We start from the raw sequence: 15,768 nt of genomic DNA, 5'->3' as shown, positions 1-15,768 counted from the left end.
CCTGCAGACGAAGGGTCCCAGGTTCTGTTCCGGTCAAGGGCATGTACCTTGGTTGTGGGCACATCCCCAGTGGGGGGCGTGCAGGAGGCAGCTGACTAATCTCTCTCATCAATGTTTCTGGCTCTCTGTCCCTCTCCCTTCTTCTCTGTAAAAAATCAATAAAATATTTAAAAAAACAAAACAAAAAACAATAATGTTTGACTGGGAGCCAAAGATACTCTAGCAAAGGGGACAAAGAGTGGTCAAAGAAGGAGGAGAGAATTTAGGGAGAGCTAAAGGAAGAGAGAAAAGTAGAGGGTGAGTGCAATAGTGCCAAGAAGGTAAAAGTGGTCTGTGATCCAGCAGAGAGCGTTTCTGGTGTGAGGGAAACACATTGTGGTTTGGAATGTAAACAGTTAAAGACTTAAGTATAGACTGTCATTTCAACAAGGTTAACTTTGAGGAAAAAGAAGAAAGGGCAAGAACTGAAAGAATTCAGAGGTAGAGTGCCTCCGATTTGATTTTTACCAAGGAAGACACTTGAATGAATTTACAAGAGCAGAGATATCTGTTAGAAAGGAGAAATTAAAAATGTAGGGAGAGCATGGAGCCTAGGAAACATGATGATGTGAAAACCCCAGATCTTTGCAAGTTTTCTTCAGTGTTGATGCCAAATTAAACTACCATTTAGCCTTATTGCCCTGACCAAAATCAAGACAAGAAAGCATTGCTTGAGTGCTGTGCTTGGCTCTAACCTGGCTATCATCTGATGTGCTCATCATAACAATCCCACAGGGTAGGTATCATTTGCCCCTTTCATAGTAGAAGAATAAACTCAGAGAGGTGAAATGACATGCCAGAATTTAAACACAGGTTTTTTTGTTTTGTTTTGTTTGTTTTTGTCTTAGAGTTTAATGCTAATTCTAAAAAAAAAAATTCATTATTTTCTTGCCTTGCTGTGACTTTTTGTTTCCTAGTATATTTAGTGAAAATAGAACTTCTATATCCTGGCCTAATATTCTTTTAAAAAATATATATTTTTATTTATTTTAGAGAAAGGAAGGGCGAGGGAGAGATAGGAACATCAATGATGAGAGTTAATAATTGATTGGCTGCCTTCTGCATGACCCCACTGGTGCATTATCAGGGCTGGGGCGGGACCCTGGGAAGGCTCCAGGGCGTGTCTGGCCCGTCTTTCCCAGTCCCTATTGGCCGGACCCCAGCAGCAAGCTAACCTACCAGTCAGAGTGTCTGTTCCCTGGTGGTGAGCGTGTGTCATAGCGACTGGTCAAATGGTTGAACCAATTGTTGGACACTTAGCATATTAGGCTTTTATTATATAGGACTAGAAGCTCAGTGTATGAAATTCGTGCACTGGTAGGGTCCCTAGTGGCTGCTGGCTGCCAACTGGGTACTCCCTCACTTCCCCTGGCCGCTTGCTGCCGCTGGCTGGGGCCTCCCTCCCTTCCCCCAGCTGGCTCTGCTCCTAACCCCTGGTCAAACTCCAGGAAGAATTCTGGTTGAGGGGACAATTTGCATACTATGCTTTTATTATATAGCATTTCCATTTTGTGGCTTTTATTTTATCCATAAGGCATACCACTTAAATACTAAGTATTATACTTGTTTATTATGTTGACTGCCCTTCCTCTCACTAAATTATAAGTTCCCTAAGGGCAGAAATGTATTTTATTCATTGCTATAGCCTTAGCACTTGGAATAGTGCCTGGCTCAATGTGCATTTATTGAATGAATGATTGGTCATATTCTGAAGAGCAGTTTGGCTGCTGCATGGAGACTGCACTATAAGGTAGCAAGGGTGTAAGCCAGAAGTTGTCATGTGAGTATTGAAATTGTCTGGTTGTGTGGGAGGAGTAGCTGAAATATTACACAGGGAATGGAAAAAATATAAAAAGGGAAAATAAACAAACTCGTCCTAGGAAGAGTGGGCAATACTGCCCAAGCTCCATACCCACTCCAATACTTTGCAGGCTCTCAGCCTCTACTATGGCCATCCCAGCCATAAATACTGAAAGACCTATGCTTTCCCAGACCCCAACAGTCCTGAGGACTCCTATTCATGACCTGACAAGTACCAAAAGAATATAAAAATCCTGTTCGTTAACTAGGCATTTTTAATACAAGAAGGGAGTATGGGCCACTTGAAAGTCCTGTTGAGGAAAAAGGAAAGGAAGAAAGAGGTATCTATTGTGTAACATAAACTAATGGTAATATTAATTGTTAACAATCATTAAACCTTGTCATGGCCAAGCATAGTGCTGTGTGCAAAACAGAGTTTTTATTTAATAAAATAGCAAAATAGCAAGAAATGCTTCCCAGTCTTGGAAGAGTTAGTTTTTTTACCCTTAGTACTCAAGTTCCAAGCCCACAATATTTCACTGATTCTTTGTAAAGCCACCCTAACAGTTTTGTTTTCCAGATAGTCATGTAATCAGAACAATAAAGTTTCCTCCCTTCTCAGTTGTCTAATTTTATTGGTCATACTTTTGCAACAATATTAAATAGCAGTAATAAACACCCTTTTCTTGATTCTGTTATTGTGAATTTTTACAGTGTTTTATTTTTATGCTTGACAGTGCTAAGATTTTTGGTGTTGAATCGGGATTGGATGTTGGATATTATCAAATACTTTTTTGAAGCATCTATCTGTTGATCATATGTCCTTTTTCTATGACCTAGTATGATATTAATAGATTCCTAGGAGTGAACCTTCTGGAATTCCTGGATAAATCCTTTGTGTAAATTGCATATTTCATGTAATATTTCAGAAATGCTTTAGAAGTACTGTAATTACTGAGTCTGTCATATTTAAGAATGTGTTTGTTTTTCTTTAATAGAGTACTGGCCAAGTTGAATTCTTGAGTCACATCAGCCAGTATTTTAAAAATTTGTAGGTAATCAATTTTTTTTTAGGGAGCAAGTCTTCAGAATAAATAAATAAATAAATAAAAGTACTTATTTAATTGGTTTTTAGAGAGAGAAACATTGATGGTAGAGAGACATCGATCAGCTGCTTCCTGGAACCCAGGCATGTACCCTGACCAGGAATCGAACTGGCAACTCTTTGGTCAAAGGACAATGCCCAACCAACTGAGTCCCAGTGGCCAGGGCCAGGAAAACTTTTAAATGAAGTAAAGTATCTAAATTCCATAGAGATAAAATGAATCTTACTGTTAAGTTTTCTGCAATACATAATGATTTTTAAACTTTCATTAGTATTTTCTAAAATAGTATTTTGTTCTTATTTTTTGAAATGTTATATATACAGAAGAATGTGTAAAATATATATTATTTAACAAAACTGACATACTCTTCTAATATAAATACTATAACTATTAACTAACGTTCTTACACCAACACTGTGAGATAGGGACCATTTAACAGGTGAGAAAAAGAATACAGACATGTTAATTAACCTGCTCAAGGTCACACAGCTAACTGTAGTGAAATTCAAATTTGAGCCAGGTAGTATGGCTCCAGAGTTGTTGTCTTAGCCATTATGTCATATTGCATCTTTTTATAGTTAATAATGGTAAAGATTAATGAATAATAAAGCAAACACCTAGGCACCAGAACCTAGAGTAAGAAACAGAAAATTACTGGTATCCTTGCCATGATTTGTGTGCTCCTCATTCACACACTCTTAACCTCTCTCTGGGACATAATGACTATTCTCACTTTTGTGATAATTCTCTTCCCTTTTCTTTAAGTATTGCCATCCATAAATGAACCTATAAACAGCATATTTAGTTTTAATCTGTTTTTAAACTTTAAGTGGACTCTTGCTATATATATTTTTCTGTGACTTTAAATCATTCATATTGATATGTATAGCTATAGTTTATTAATTTTAACTAGTCTTAATTCAGGCTGCTATAACAGGGTACACTGTACAGGTAGCTTAAAAGTCAAATAACTATTTCTCACTGTTCCAGAGGCTGTAAGTCTGAGATCAGAATGCCAGTGTGGTTGGGTTGTTGGTAAGGGCCCTCATCCTGGTGTAGAGACAACTCCTTCCTGCTGTGTCCTCACATGCTAGAGAGTGGAGAGACAGGAAACAAGCTCTTTCATCTCTCCTTATAAGGGCACTACTCTCATCACCCCTCTGCCCTCATGACCTTTGACCTACCCCAAATCCCACCTAATATAATACCATTGGGAATTTAGCTTCAACATAGGAATTTTGGGGAGACACAAACATTCACTGTTGTCAATTATTCCATTGTATATATATATTTGACAATTTAGTTATTTATTTTATTATTGATACTTGTTTTGCTTCCATTTTTTTTTGCTGTTGTACACTGCTACTTTTAAAATTATGAATGGTATGCCTTTGTAAATTAGATTTACCTAGGTGTGTGTGCCTGATGGTGGACTTGCTAAACAATTCATTCAGATTTCCACTTAGGTGCCTGTTCAAGTCTTGCTGGTTTTTCTAGTGGGTTTAGTGTTCCATAGATATTGTTTTCCAAGTCTAGGTTCTAGTTCTTTGTGGGTTATTGTTATAGATATCTTTCCTCAGTATGCAACTTTAAAAAAAAACTTTATGATGTCTTTGGATGGCTGGAAGCATGTAATTATTCTTCCAATATTTGTTTTCCCTTTTGATTTTTATGCTTTTTTCTTCTCATTGTTTACATTATTTTAAAACTTTATTTCTTAATCCTCTATGTAGTTTCCAAACTTGGTATTTTCTGTGTACCATTTATCTTTGAATGGAGGTAGTTCTATCTGGACTTTGTCTAACAGGATGAAATCCCCTTTTGCTCTTTATGTTTGCCTGGGTGGCACTTTAAATGTTCTCTAAGAATTTTAGTTGGATAGCTGGATATGATAGTGAGGTGGGGCAAGTGGCCATCTCTAATTCATGTGTTGCCTGTTATTTTCATACTTGATTGGATAGGTCCTTTCTGTGGTTACTTGGTGGTGTGTTTTGGAGGTGGATTCCACAAGGATGTCCACTTTTTATCTTTTATGTAAGCAGGTCAGGTTGTAAGGAGGAGGTCCAGTTAATGCATAACCCTTGCTTCACAGTAAAGCCTCCTGCTTACATGCCAAACTTTGTTGCTTCAGTGTTTATCTGCTCTGTTGACTCTGATCAACAGATTTGCAGATTATAGTTTCCTGTCCTCTGCCTCTCATTGCCACTAGGCCATTTTGTCTGGAATAAGAAATGGGATCAGAAAATAGAGCCTGAGTGGTCCTTCTTTCAGCTCCTTCTGAAGCAATTCAACAGATTCTTCCTTGTCTGCCCCCACCACCAGTTCTCATCTTTAAGGAATGGGTATTTAGGAAAGTGTAGGGCCCTTTAGTCTCTTAACCTTTGTGAGAAAATTACAGCCTGCTTGAAATTTGTGTGTGGGGAGGGGAAGATTTTAGATTGTGTTATCCTCCCTTAAGAGTTTGAATTTCAAATATGTTCCAGACAAATATGTTCCCAAAGGGAGGTTATATACATTATCTTTATCAGATTATTTTTATCCTCATTTTATAACTGTGAAAACTCAGACCTAGAGAAACAGGTAGCTAGTTAAGATGGTAGGTGTTGAACCAGTTGTCTAATTCAGGGTTGACAGTCTTCATTGTGTCACTCTGTGATCTGTTTGAAGATTTAGTATTAGAATTATAGGTAGGAAGAAATGGCTGGTAAGAACAGTAGGTACAACATGGCAGGGCTTTCTGATCTTCCTCTTGCAATCCCCGGTCTTCTGTATATTTTTCTTTAGTTCCATCTTCATTATTTAGCCTTATCTAGTGGTCAGTGACTTCAATGTCTATTCCTCTGCATAGGCTCACTCTTTTCTCTGCTTACCCTGTTTCTAGTTCTCTTATTTGTGGACTCGTTCTCTGTTTTTTCCTTTCTTTACAATTCTCTTCCTAATTGTAGGGACATCTTTAAAAGCTCTCCAAATATGCCATGTATTCTCAATTTTATTCTCATTCCCACTTTATACAGTTTTCAGTCTCCCAACATAGAAACCAATGTGCATTTGAATTTTTTATTTTTTACAGACTGGGAGGCAAGACTTGAATCCAGAGTCAACTCCAGAGCCCATCATTACTGAAGATTTATCCTATTGGGTAATAATGGAAAAGGAAGGTCTCTGGCATTCTTCTTTAAGGGAAACCTGGGAACCTGGTAATTGATTAGAGGGCCAACAGAAAAACCAGGATAGACATCTGGGTCAAGTGGCAGTTACCCATAAGGGAAATCTCACGGAGAGGAGGGTATGTAGAGGTAATGAATTTGAAAGATGTTCCAATCAGGGTTCAATCATTGATATACAACTAAGTACTCCTATGGGGAAAAGGCCCTGTTATCAGAATTCACATGGAAAAGATAAACAAAATTCTGAATTAATTAAGATTCAAAGAATGTTTGTAGGAAAGAAAATGTATGAATGTAATGAATGCAGGAAAGCTTTCAGCCAGAGCTCATCCCTTCTTAAGCACCAGAGGATTCATACTGGGGAGAAGCCCTATAAGTGCAATGTATGTGGGAAGCACTTCACTGAACGTTCCTCTCTTACTGTACATCAAAGAATTCATACTGGAGAGAAACCCTACAAATGTAATGAATGTGGCAAAACCTTCAGTCAAAGCATGAACCTAACTGTTCATCAAAGAACTCATACTGGAGAAAAACCCTATCAGTGTAAAGAGTGTGGAAAAGCTTTCCGAAAGAATTCATCCCTTATTCAACATGAAAGGATTCATACTGGTGAGAAACCCTACAAATGTAATGAATGTGGGAAAGCTTTTACCCAAAGTATGAATCTCACAGTGCATCAAAGAACTCATACAGGAGAAAAACCCTATGAATGTAATGAATGTGGGAAATCTTTCAGTCAAAGTATGCACCTTATTGTGCATCAGAGGAGTCATACAGGAGAGAAACCCTATGAGTGTAGTGAATGTGGAAAAGCCTTCAGTAAGAGCTCAACTCTTACCCTGCATCAACGAAATCACACTGGAGAAAAACCCTACAAATGTAACAAATGTGGGAAATCCTTTAGCCAAAGTACATACCTTATAGAACATCAGAGACTTCATTCTGGAGTAAAACCTTTTGAATGTAATCAGTGTGGAAAAGCTTTCAGTAAGAATTCATCTCTTACTCAGCATCGGAGGATTCATACTGGGGAGAAGCCTTATGAGTGTATCATTTGTGGAAAGCATTTTACTGGACGATCATCACTTACTGTACATCGGGTTATTCACACTGGAGAGAAACCTTATGAATGCAATGAATGTGGAAAGGCCTTCAGCCAGAGTGCATACCTTATTGAGCATCAAAGAATTCATACTGGTGAGAAACCCTATGAATGTGATCAGTGTGGTAAAGCCTTCATTAAGAATTCATCCCTTGTAGTGCATCAGAGAACTCATACAGGAGAGAAACCCTATCGGTGTAGTGAATGTGGGAAAGCCTTTAGTCGGAGTACAAACCTTACACGGCATCAGAGAACTCATACATGAGGAAAATTTTCACTGGGCTCGTTATGATGAACTCTTCAGTGATAATTAGATATATCATGTCATGTAGAAAACAATAAATGTAATGATTTCAGGAATCTTTTAGTTGAAGTATATTATACCATATCCGATGATACAGACCACTGGAGAGGAACCATATAAAAGTGGAAAATCTTGACTGAATTAGAAAGTAAAACTTTGCATCTGAAGGCTTAAGTAGCTGATATTTTAAACAATGAGGATTCATGCTGAAGATAAGCTCTGTCATGTCATACTGCAGATTCTCCTTTGGATGTCAGAGATTTCACATCGGAGAGAATATGTGAGAGTGCTTAACTGGACAGCCCAAAGACCTGGTATGTACTCTGATCTGTCACTAACTTGGACAAGTCACCAACTTTCACCAGGTCACAGTGCCCTTATTTGATAAATGAGGAATTTTGGATTTAGAAGATCTCCAGGATCCCTTTTAGCTCTGTAAAGCAACAAACCTGTAAACATAATGAATGCTGAGACATCCTTAATCTTTTATCACGTTATGTATGTTATTATATGCTACTATTTTGCAATCTGGTTTCCCTGGATATTGTGAGTTAAAATTCTCTATCTCCACCAAATCCTATTATTCTCCCATGCCTACCCCCTTCTCCTTGCATTATTTTCTCCTCTAAACATAGGCTGGTTGCAAACAGGTGATGGGATAATTGTACAAATCTTAATGCAATGGTATGCTGTTTTGAGTCCTCAATTAACAGTCATTAAATTGTTGTTAAATAAGCTAATTACTTAGAAAATAATATAACTTATAGTCTTTTCCTAGGACTCAAATACATATCTTTGTATCATACTGACAATCGAGTGAAAAGGAAGCTAGGCTGAACACTAATAGAAATAAAAATCTCACATTAACAAAATCTTTGTAATTTAAACATATGCAAAACAATCATGGAGATTTTATAGACCTATAGTAAAGAATTTTATTTCACACACATTTAATATGTGCTATAAACATGTGTTAGGCCTGATTAGAAAATCAAAATAAATATGATACATTCTTGTTTTCCAAGGCTTAAACTGAGAAAGTGACAGTGAGATGGGAGAGGAAGAATTCAGGCAAAAATGAGACAATCTAGATCAGTGGTTCTCAATCTTGGCTGCACATTGGAATCACCTGGGAATCTTTTTAAAATCCTGATATCTGGGCCTCATCCTCCAGAAATTCTGTTTCTTTGTATGGGGTGGGGCCACAACATTAGTAACAAACAGAATTTCCGAGGGTGAGGCCCAGAAATCAGGATTTTAAAAAGATTCCCAGGTGATTCTAATGTGCAGCCAAGGTTGAGAACCACTGATCTAAATAATGTGGTAACTGATTCAATGTGAGTGCTTGAATTTATTTGGATGTATAGGGATGCCATAACTAAAAATTTAAAGTTGACCAATTTGTGGGGCAATGATGAGTTCATTCTGGGGGCATTTTGATGAGTATGTGGATATCCAAGTGAAGATTCATAATAGACTATACACTAAGTAGTAGGGCATTGATTAGAGGGTTCTCTGGGAATATAATAGTTCCCCAAGCCCCAATTCATGGTTTTGCTTTTCACAATTTGTTACCCACAGTCAGCCTTGGATCCAAAAATATTAAATGGAAAATTCCAAGAGAACCCCCACAATTCATGTTTTAAATTGCGCACCATTCTGAGTAGCATGCTGAATTCCCATGCTACCTCATTTCTTTGTGATCTCATCACATAGCCACTGTATCATGTCATGTCATCACAAGAAGGGTGAGTACAGTACAATGAGATATTTTGAGAGACCACATTCATGAACTTATTACAGTATCTTTATATATATATATGTTTTATTGATTTTTTACAGAGAGGAAGGTAGAGAGATAGAGAGCTAGAAACATCGATGAGAGAGAAACATCGATCAGCTGCCTCCCGCACATCTCCCACTGGGGATGTGCCCGCAACCCAGGCACATGCCCTTGACCGGAATCGAACCTGGGACCTTTCAGTCCGCAGGCCGACGCTCTATCCACTGAGCCAAACCGGTTTCGGCTACAGTATCTTGTTAAAATTGTTCTCAATAGTTACTGTTAATCTTTTACTGTACCTAACTTGTAAATTAAACTTTATCTTAAGTATGTATTTATGGGAAAAAACATAGCGTGTGTGTGTGTGTGTGTGTGTGTATTTCAGTACAACTTATTGTTTTAGGCATCCACTGGAGGTCTTGGAACATACCTTGGAAACAACAGTTAAGAGAAACACAAAAAACAGAAAAATCAGGAGAACATTGTAGAACAGAAGTAAAAGGAGAACTTTAAGGGATAGAAATCCTATCTAATAAAGAGGGAATATGCTAATTTACCCTCATGCCATTGCAAAGATGGCTGTGCCCACAGCGAATAAGGAGGGAATATGCTAATTGACTGCTCTGCCCTCAAAGATGGTGGCACCCACAGCCAATAAGGAGAGAATATGCTAATTGACTGCTCTGCCCTCAAAGCTAATTGATCCTCACTCTGTCACAAAGATAGTGGTGCCCACAGCCAATAAGGAGGAAATATGCTAATTGCCACACCCTCAAAGATGGCGATGCCCACAGCCAATAATGAGAGAATATGCTAATTGAATGCCACACCCTCAAAGATGGTGGCACCCACAGCCACAAAATGGAGGCGCCCAGTCCCCTTAGCCCCACTGGGGTGCCTGCCTCCAGAGTCCCCCAGTCCCCTCAGCCCCCAAGGGCAACCTGAGGTGCAGGCAAGCCTTGGATGGTGACTACCCAGCCGCCCAGGGCTGGCCTGAGGCACAGGCAAGCCTTGGATGGTGGCTGCCCAGCCGCCCAGGGCCACCCGAGGCTCAGGTAACCAGGGCCAACTGAGGCTTGTGCTGCCGGCAGTGGCAGCAGCAGAGGTGTGATGGGGGCGTCGCCTTCCCCTGATCGCCGGGTCGCCTCCCACCCCTGAGGGCTCCTGGACTGTGAGAAGGAGCAGGCCAGGCTGAGGGACTCCCCCTACAGTGCATGAGTTTTCATGCACTGGGCCTCTAGTAGTTAATATTTTCAAATGCTACAGAAGGTTAAAGTAAGATAAAAATATAAATATTTCCCTTAGTTTGGTTGATAATCTATGTAAATTTTAGTAGGTTAAAGAGTGAGTCAAAGGTTGAAAAGGACTTAGTATCTTGACTAGAAAAGGAGTTTAGAAAGTTAACTAGAGGGAGATTGGTGTTGAAAGAACCTCTATCAGAAGAGCTTTTGGCTACATCAATAGAAAGCCCAGTTAACAATGGCTCACGAGCAAGTAAGGATTTATTTCCTCATATAATAAATCTGGAGGTGGGTGGGATTGTTCAGAGACAAAATAATTCAATGCCTTGAGTTTCATGGCTTTTCCATCATGGGCACATGGCTGCCACAGCTTCAGGTAAAATATCTGCATTCAATGCAAGAAGAAATGGAGTGTGTAGCACTAGCAACGTCATTACCTTTTATCAGAAAAGGTTTTCCCAGACATCCTTCAGCAGACTACTGCTTACATCTCCTTGACCGCAGCTGTGTTACATGGAGACTAGTAGCAAAGGAGACTGAGAAAATAAGCATTTGCTCTTGGAGCCTCTATAGTAGGTAGACAAAGAAAAGGTGGTTTGATAAAGGTGTTGACTTAGCCCACAATCTGCTGAAAATGTGTTTGCATGACTTAAGGTAGAAGAATTGAGCATGTTTATCTCCTAAAAGAGGTGTGGAGTCCAGCCGGTGTGGCTCAGTGGTTGAGCATTGACCTATGAACTAGAAAGTCAGGGTTTAATTTCCAATCATGGCACATGCCTGAGTTGCAGGCTCAATCCCCAGTAGGGGGTGTGCAGGAGGCAGCTGATCAGTGATTCTACGTCATCATTGATGTATTTATCTTTCTCTTCCTCTCCCTTCTCTGAAATCAATTTAATATTTTTAAAAATAATAAAAGAGGTGTGGAGACTCTAAAGGTGCATAAAGGAGGGGTGTACATCTCAAAGTGGGAAAATAAGATTTGGAGCACAGGTAAAGGATGCAGGCATCTTTCACTGGGAAGAAGGACACGTTCCACTGGAAGAGGTGGTAATCAGTGATGGGTGCAGATGTTTGCGGGTGACAATGGAAGAGGTTTCCTGTGGATTCTCAGTGTTTGGACTTTGGCCAGTTTTAATTAATGGAGTTAGAACATCAAAGACAAAGGAGGAATGGAACACTAAACTGTATCTTCAGAAACAGATTTAAAATTTTTCTCCATTTCACCCAGTTTCCTCCTTTCCCTTCACCTATTTTTCTTATACCTCATTCCATCTCAAGAATACAAGTAGATGGGAGGAAAGGCAGTGAAGAAATGGGTAGAAAATAGAAGAAAGTGATTAAGACAGCAGCACATTAAAGGCTCAAAAGGAAGGCACAGATAAGGGGAAGAAGAATGAAGTTATTGAAACCTAAGATGGATGCAGTAACTCAAAATCAATAAAATATTAACCCATGGAGGGAGCACCAGGATACATGACCCAGATAAATGGAGGTTTCACTACTTTTTCAGGAGTTTTGGAAGTCTTAGACCCTGTATGTCAGTTCTCAGCCATCTTGGGCAACAAGTAATGAGGACTTTGTACCTTTCCTCTATCAACAGGTGCAGGACTCCTGGTTCCATGCATTAGACATGACACCTTGGGCAAGGCACTTAACCTTGGTGCCTCCCTTTTCTCATTTGTTAATAGTGCAAACCTCACAGCTTTATTAGTAGGTTGCATTAGGTAACTAACGTAAAGTGCTTATAAAAATGTCCAGCGTGTAGTTAGTACCCAACAAATGTTATCACCCTCATGTACCTGAAAACAATATCCAAACTCCATAGCATGGCGTCCAGAAACCTTAATTATCTTAGAATGACTATGCTCTCAAAACATACCTTGTAAAAGGTTTATAAAACTGGGAGTCAGTTCCGCCCCAGCCTGCTGTAATAGCTTACTAACTGGTTTCCCTGTATTCCTTCTAGCCCCACCATAGCGTGTTCTCCACACAACTGACCAGTGATTCTGTCCAAGTATGCTCAGCCATGTCACTATTTTGCTCAAACACCTGTAATGGTTTCCCATCACAAACAGATTAAGTCCTGCAATGGTCTTCAAGGGTTCTAGTGACCCTTTGAACTCATCTCCCCCTCTCCCTTGTTCACCAGGCACTCTCCAGTCATACTGGACTTCTAAGCCTCAAACTCACCAGGTACTCTTCTGTGGATGGCATGCCTGTTCCCTCCGACTTAGAAAGTTTCCCCCCCAGAGAGTCACATGATTTCCTCCCCCACTGTATTCCAGTGTCTGCTCAATATTTTCTGAGAACTTCCTAAAACGCTACTTAAAATAATCCCGAACCTCTGTCACACTCTGAAATTTAACCCAGCTTTACTGTCATCAGTATCTGATATTTTGTTTATTGACTTCCTCCCCGAATAGAATTACAACTGAATAAGTGCAGGGTTTTCAGCCCCTAGAACAATGCCTCACACATAAGTGCTCCAAGTAGGTATCTATAAAAACCTTCCATAAAACCCCAAACAGTGCTGTAGTGTCACATGATGGTAACTGATACTGCTCCCTAAGAGGTAGCCAACGGGTTAGTTCCCTGACAAACCTCAGGTCACATACTTGAATTTTTCACCACCTACAAAATTGAAACCCTCTCATCTTCCTGAAAATTCTGGAAGCCAACTCTTCCACCTGCTCTATGCTTCCCAGACACCATGCCCGACGCCACCGCCCAGGTCCCGAACCTCCGCGGCAGCCTCCTCACTCATCTGCCATCCTTCCGCCCTCGTCCTCTGCCTCTGCATCCCATTTCTTGCCGAACCACTCCAGGCCCGACAGCCGGCCACACTGTCAGTGTCGGTTGCGTCCCGGCCGATGCACAGTCTCGGTCTTTGGTCTGGCGCGCGCCTTTGGGCTACTCCGTTCTCCAGGACCGTTCCTGAGCCGCACTCCTCAGCGGACCTGGCGCCGCTCCACCAGACTGACCTGCCTTATCCCAACTTCTCGCTGGTCTCTAGCTTGGGCGTGTTTCGAGGCAGAGACCGAGTCCCAATCTAACCAGAGCGGAATCAAAGCCGCAACTCCCAGTGAGCACGCCGGAAGTTATCTGCAAGCTGGACCGGCGACGCCCCGCCGAGGCCTCTGGGAAATGTAGTTTCAGTGTAGAAAGCCTCGGGACCTGGTACAGGGGAGACGAGGAGCGGGCGGAGGGGAGGTAGGAAGTAGGGGGCTGTCTGCTTGGGAACGCAATATTTTCTTCCGCGCGCCGCGGTGGATTTGCCAGATGGGAAGTGGCCTGGGGAGCAGAACGGCTCAGCCTTCGAATTTGGGGAGATTCGTCCTTGCGGTTCCCAGGGCAATGCGCAAGCGCAGTTCAGACCCAGGCTACAGACTCCAGCTCTTTGTTCTGCGGCGAAGTGGCGATGGCGATCTCTCACTGCTGGCAGGGTCTCCTCGGCAACCCAGGGTAACCAGCCTCGTCGGGAGAGTTGGAGTGGCCGTGCGTGGTTGCGCCCGGGGAGAAGAACGGAGATGAAAGCCCAGTAGGTCCGGGTCATGCTCCGTTCTGGAGGACGCCGATGTGATGCCGCAAACTTCCCAGGATGTATGGCTAAGGTTTGATTCCAAAGAGAAAAGGGACGACCAGGTATGGGTTCTTGGATTTCGGGCTCGAATCTGCAAGTGCCCTCAGGAGGACGCGGGCAGGGCTTCTGGCGTGCATCTTAGAGCCGACCCCGGGAAGCCCGATTACGCCCAGCGGGTAGATGGTGCTCCCGATGGGGTTGTGACACTATATGTGGAGCCCTCCGAGACGGCAGCAGAGCAGAGGGCGAAGGGTTGTGTGAAGATTCCTAACCCTCTTCCACTTGCTGCCTCCCCTATTTTACCCAAATACCTGCTTATCTACCTTTCACGCCAGGTGACCCAAACTGGACCCCGGAAGAGGACAGGCCTGAGGTCAGGGAAGTGCTTGGCTTAAGAGCCTCGACAATGAAGGGGGTGGGAGGGTGGGGTTGGGGGCGGAGATCTACCCTTCTTTGCTTCCTTTTGGAGGAGAAAGAAGTCGACTCTCCTGCACTTCCTCACTCCACTCCCAGAAGTAGGCAGCTGTCCAGCGAAGAAAGGCTTCTTTAGAGAGAACTTAAGGGCAAAGGCCTGGGAGCGGGTAGGAAGCGTGAGAGCTGGGGCTGGAGAGTGCTTTCTGCAAAGAGAAGTCAATGTATTTATGATATGGAAGGGGGATGCTAGGGGAAATGTGTGTGCGGGGGTAGCAGAATGGTGAGTGATTCCTTTTACTGTGGGGACCAGCAGAAATGCTCTCAGAAGGAGAGAGAATTGGGAGCAAATAGGGACTAAGAATTGGAGGGCTCCCAGTATGTAAATGTTCACAGCCTCACCTGGACCGCTGTGTGCTTTCTTCTGATGCAATCCTCTCCTCATAACAGGTGTGTAGAAGTTTCTGCCTGAGGAGTCCTACTCTGCTTGTTCCTAAAAGAGCTCATTAGAGAAGAAATGGCTTTCAGGCACCTGCCAAACATGGTCCAGGTGAGTGGGGGTTGTTGTGGAGCACTCTTCCACACACTGAATTGCCTTAGATTTGAATATAGAGGTTTGGAGAGTGTGGGCATATTTCTTTTCCCTGGCCAGAGGTTTTTCTCCCAGTCCAGTCTCTATTCAGAGGACTGATGCAGTCACTACATTCTCCCTCCCCCACCATGTCAGGCTCATCCTAGTGGGTGTCATCCAAGCTAAAGGACTTGTTAAAGGTCACAAAAGTGACAATTGGAACTGGAATCCAGGTTGGTGCAAAATAGAAACCTGCACTCTTTCTACTAGCAAGTAAGATAAGGGATCTAAAGTGATAAAAGCAGTGCCCAAGGCAGGAGTTGAGAGGAGAGATGGGAACACTTTCTTGAGGAGGTGCGGGTGATCAGGTCGTCAGGGGAGGGCAGTTGGGGGTGATCAGGATGGCAGGGGAGCAGTTAGGCATAGATCAGGCTGGCAGGTGAGTGGTTAGGGGATGATCAGGCTGGCAGGCAGAGTGGTTAGGGGCAATCAGGCTGGCAGGCAGGCGAGCGGTTGGGAGCCAGCAGCCCCGGATTGTGAGAGGGATGTCCGACTGCTGGGGTCCCAGATTGGAGAGAGTGCAGGCTGGGCTGAGGGACACTGCCGCGCCCCCACCCCTGACCCCCCTGCACAAATTTCATGCACCAGGCCTCTAGTATTG

General features: G+C 42.2%; 1 protein-coding gene across 1 annotated transcript in view; it reads left to right on the top strand.

The window, feature by feature from the left end:
- ZNF454 (zinc finger protein 454) overlaps positions 1 to 15,768 on the top strand; it is a 73,739-nt gene that overhangs the window by 16,886 nt on the left and 41,085 nt on the right. The window contains 5 exon segments of the mRNA XM_006779383.2: positions 6,016 to 7,498; positions 12,056 to 12,110; positions 13,896 to 14,007; positions 14,143 to 14,377; positions 15,013 to 15,086. Of these exon segments, the coding sequence (XP_006779446.2) occupies positions 6,304 to 7,498; positions 12,056 to 12,110; positions 13,896 to 14,007; positions 14,143 to 14,377; positions 15,013 to 15,086 (1,671 nt within the window). The 5' untranslated portion in view covers positions 6,016 to 6,303.

The sequence above is a fragment of the Myotis davidii genome, unplaced genomic scaffold (assembly GCF_000327345.1).
Source record: "Myotis davidii unplaced genomic scaffold, ASM32734v1 scaffold708, whole genome shotgun sequence".
Taxonomy (NCBI): domain Eukaryota; kingdom Metazoa; phylum Chordata; class Mammalia; order Chiroptera; family Vespertilionidae; genus Myotis; species Myotis davidii.
Note: the sequence above shows the minus strand (reverse complement) of the source record. Positions and strands in the feature narration are given on the sequence as shown.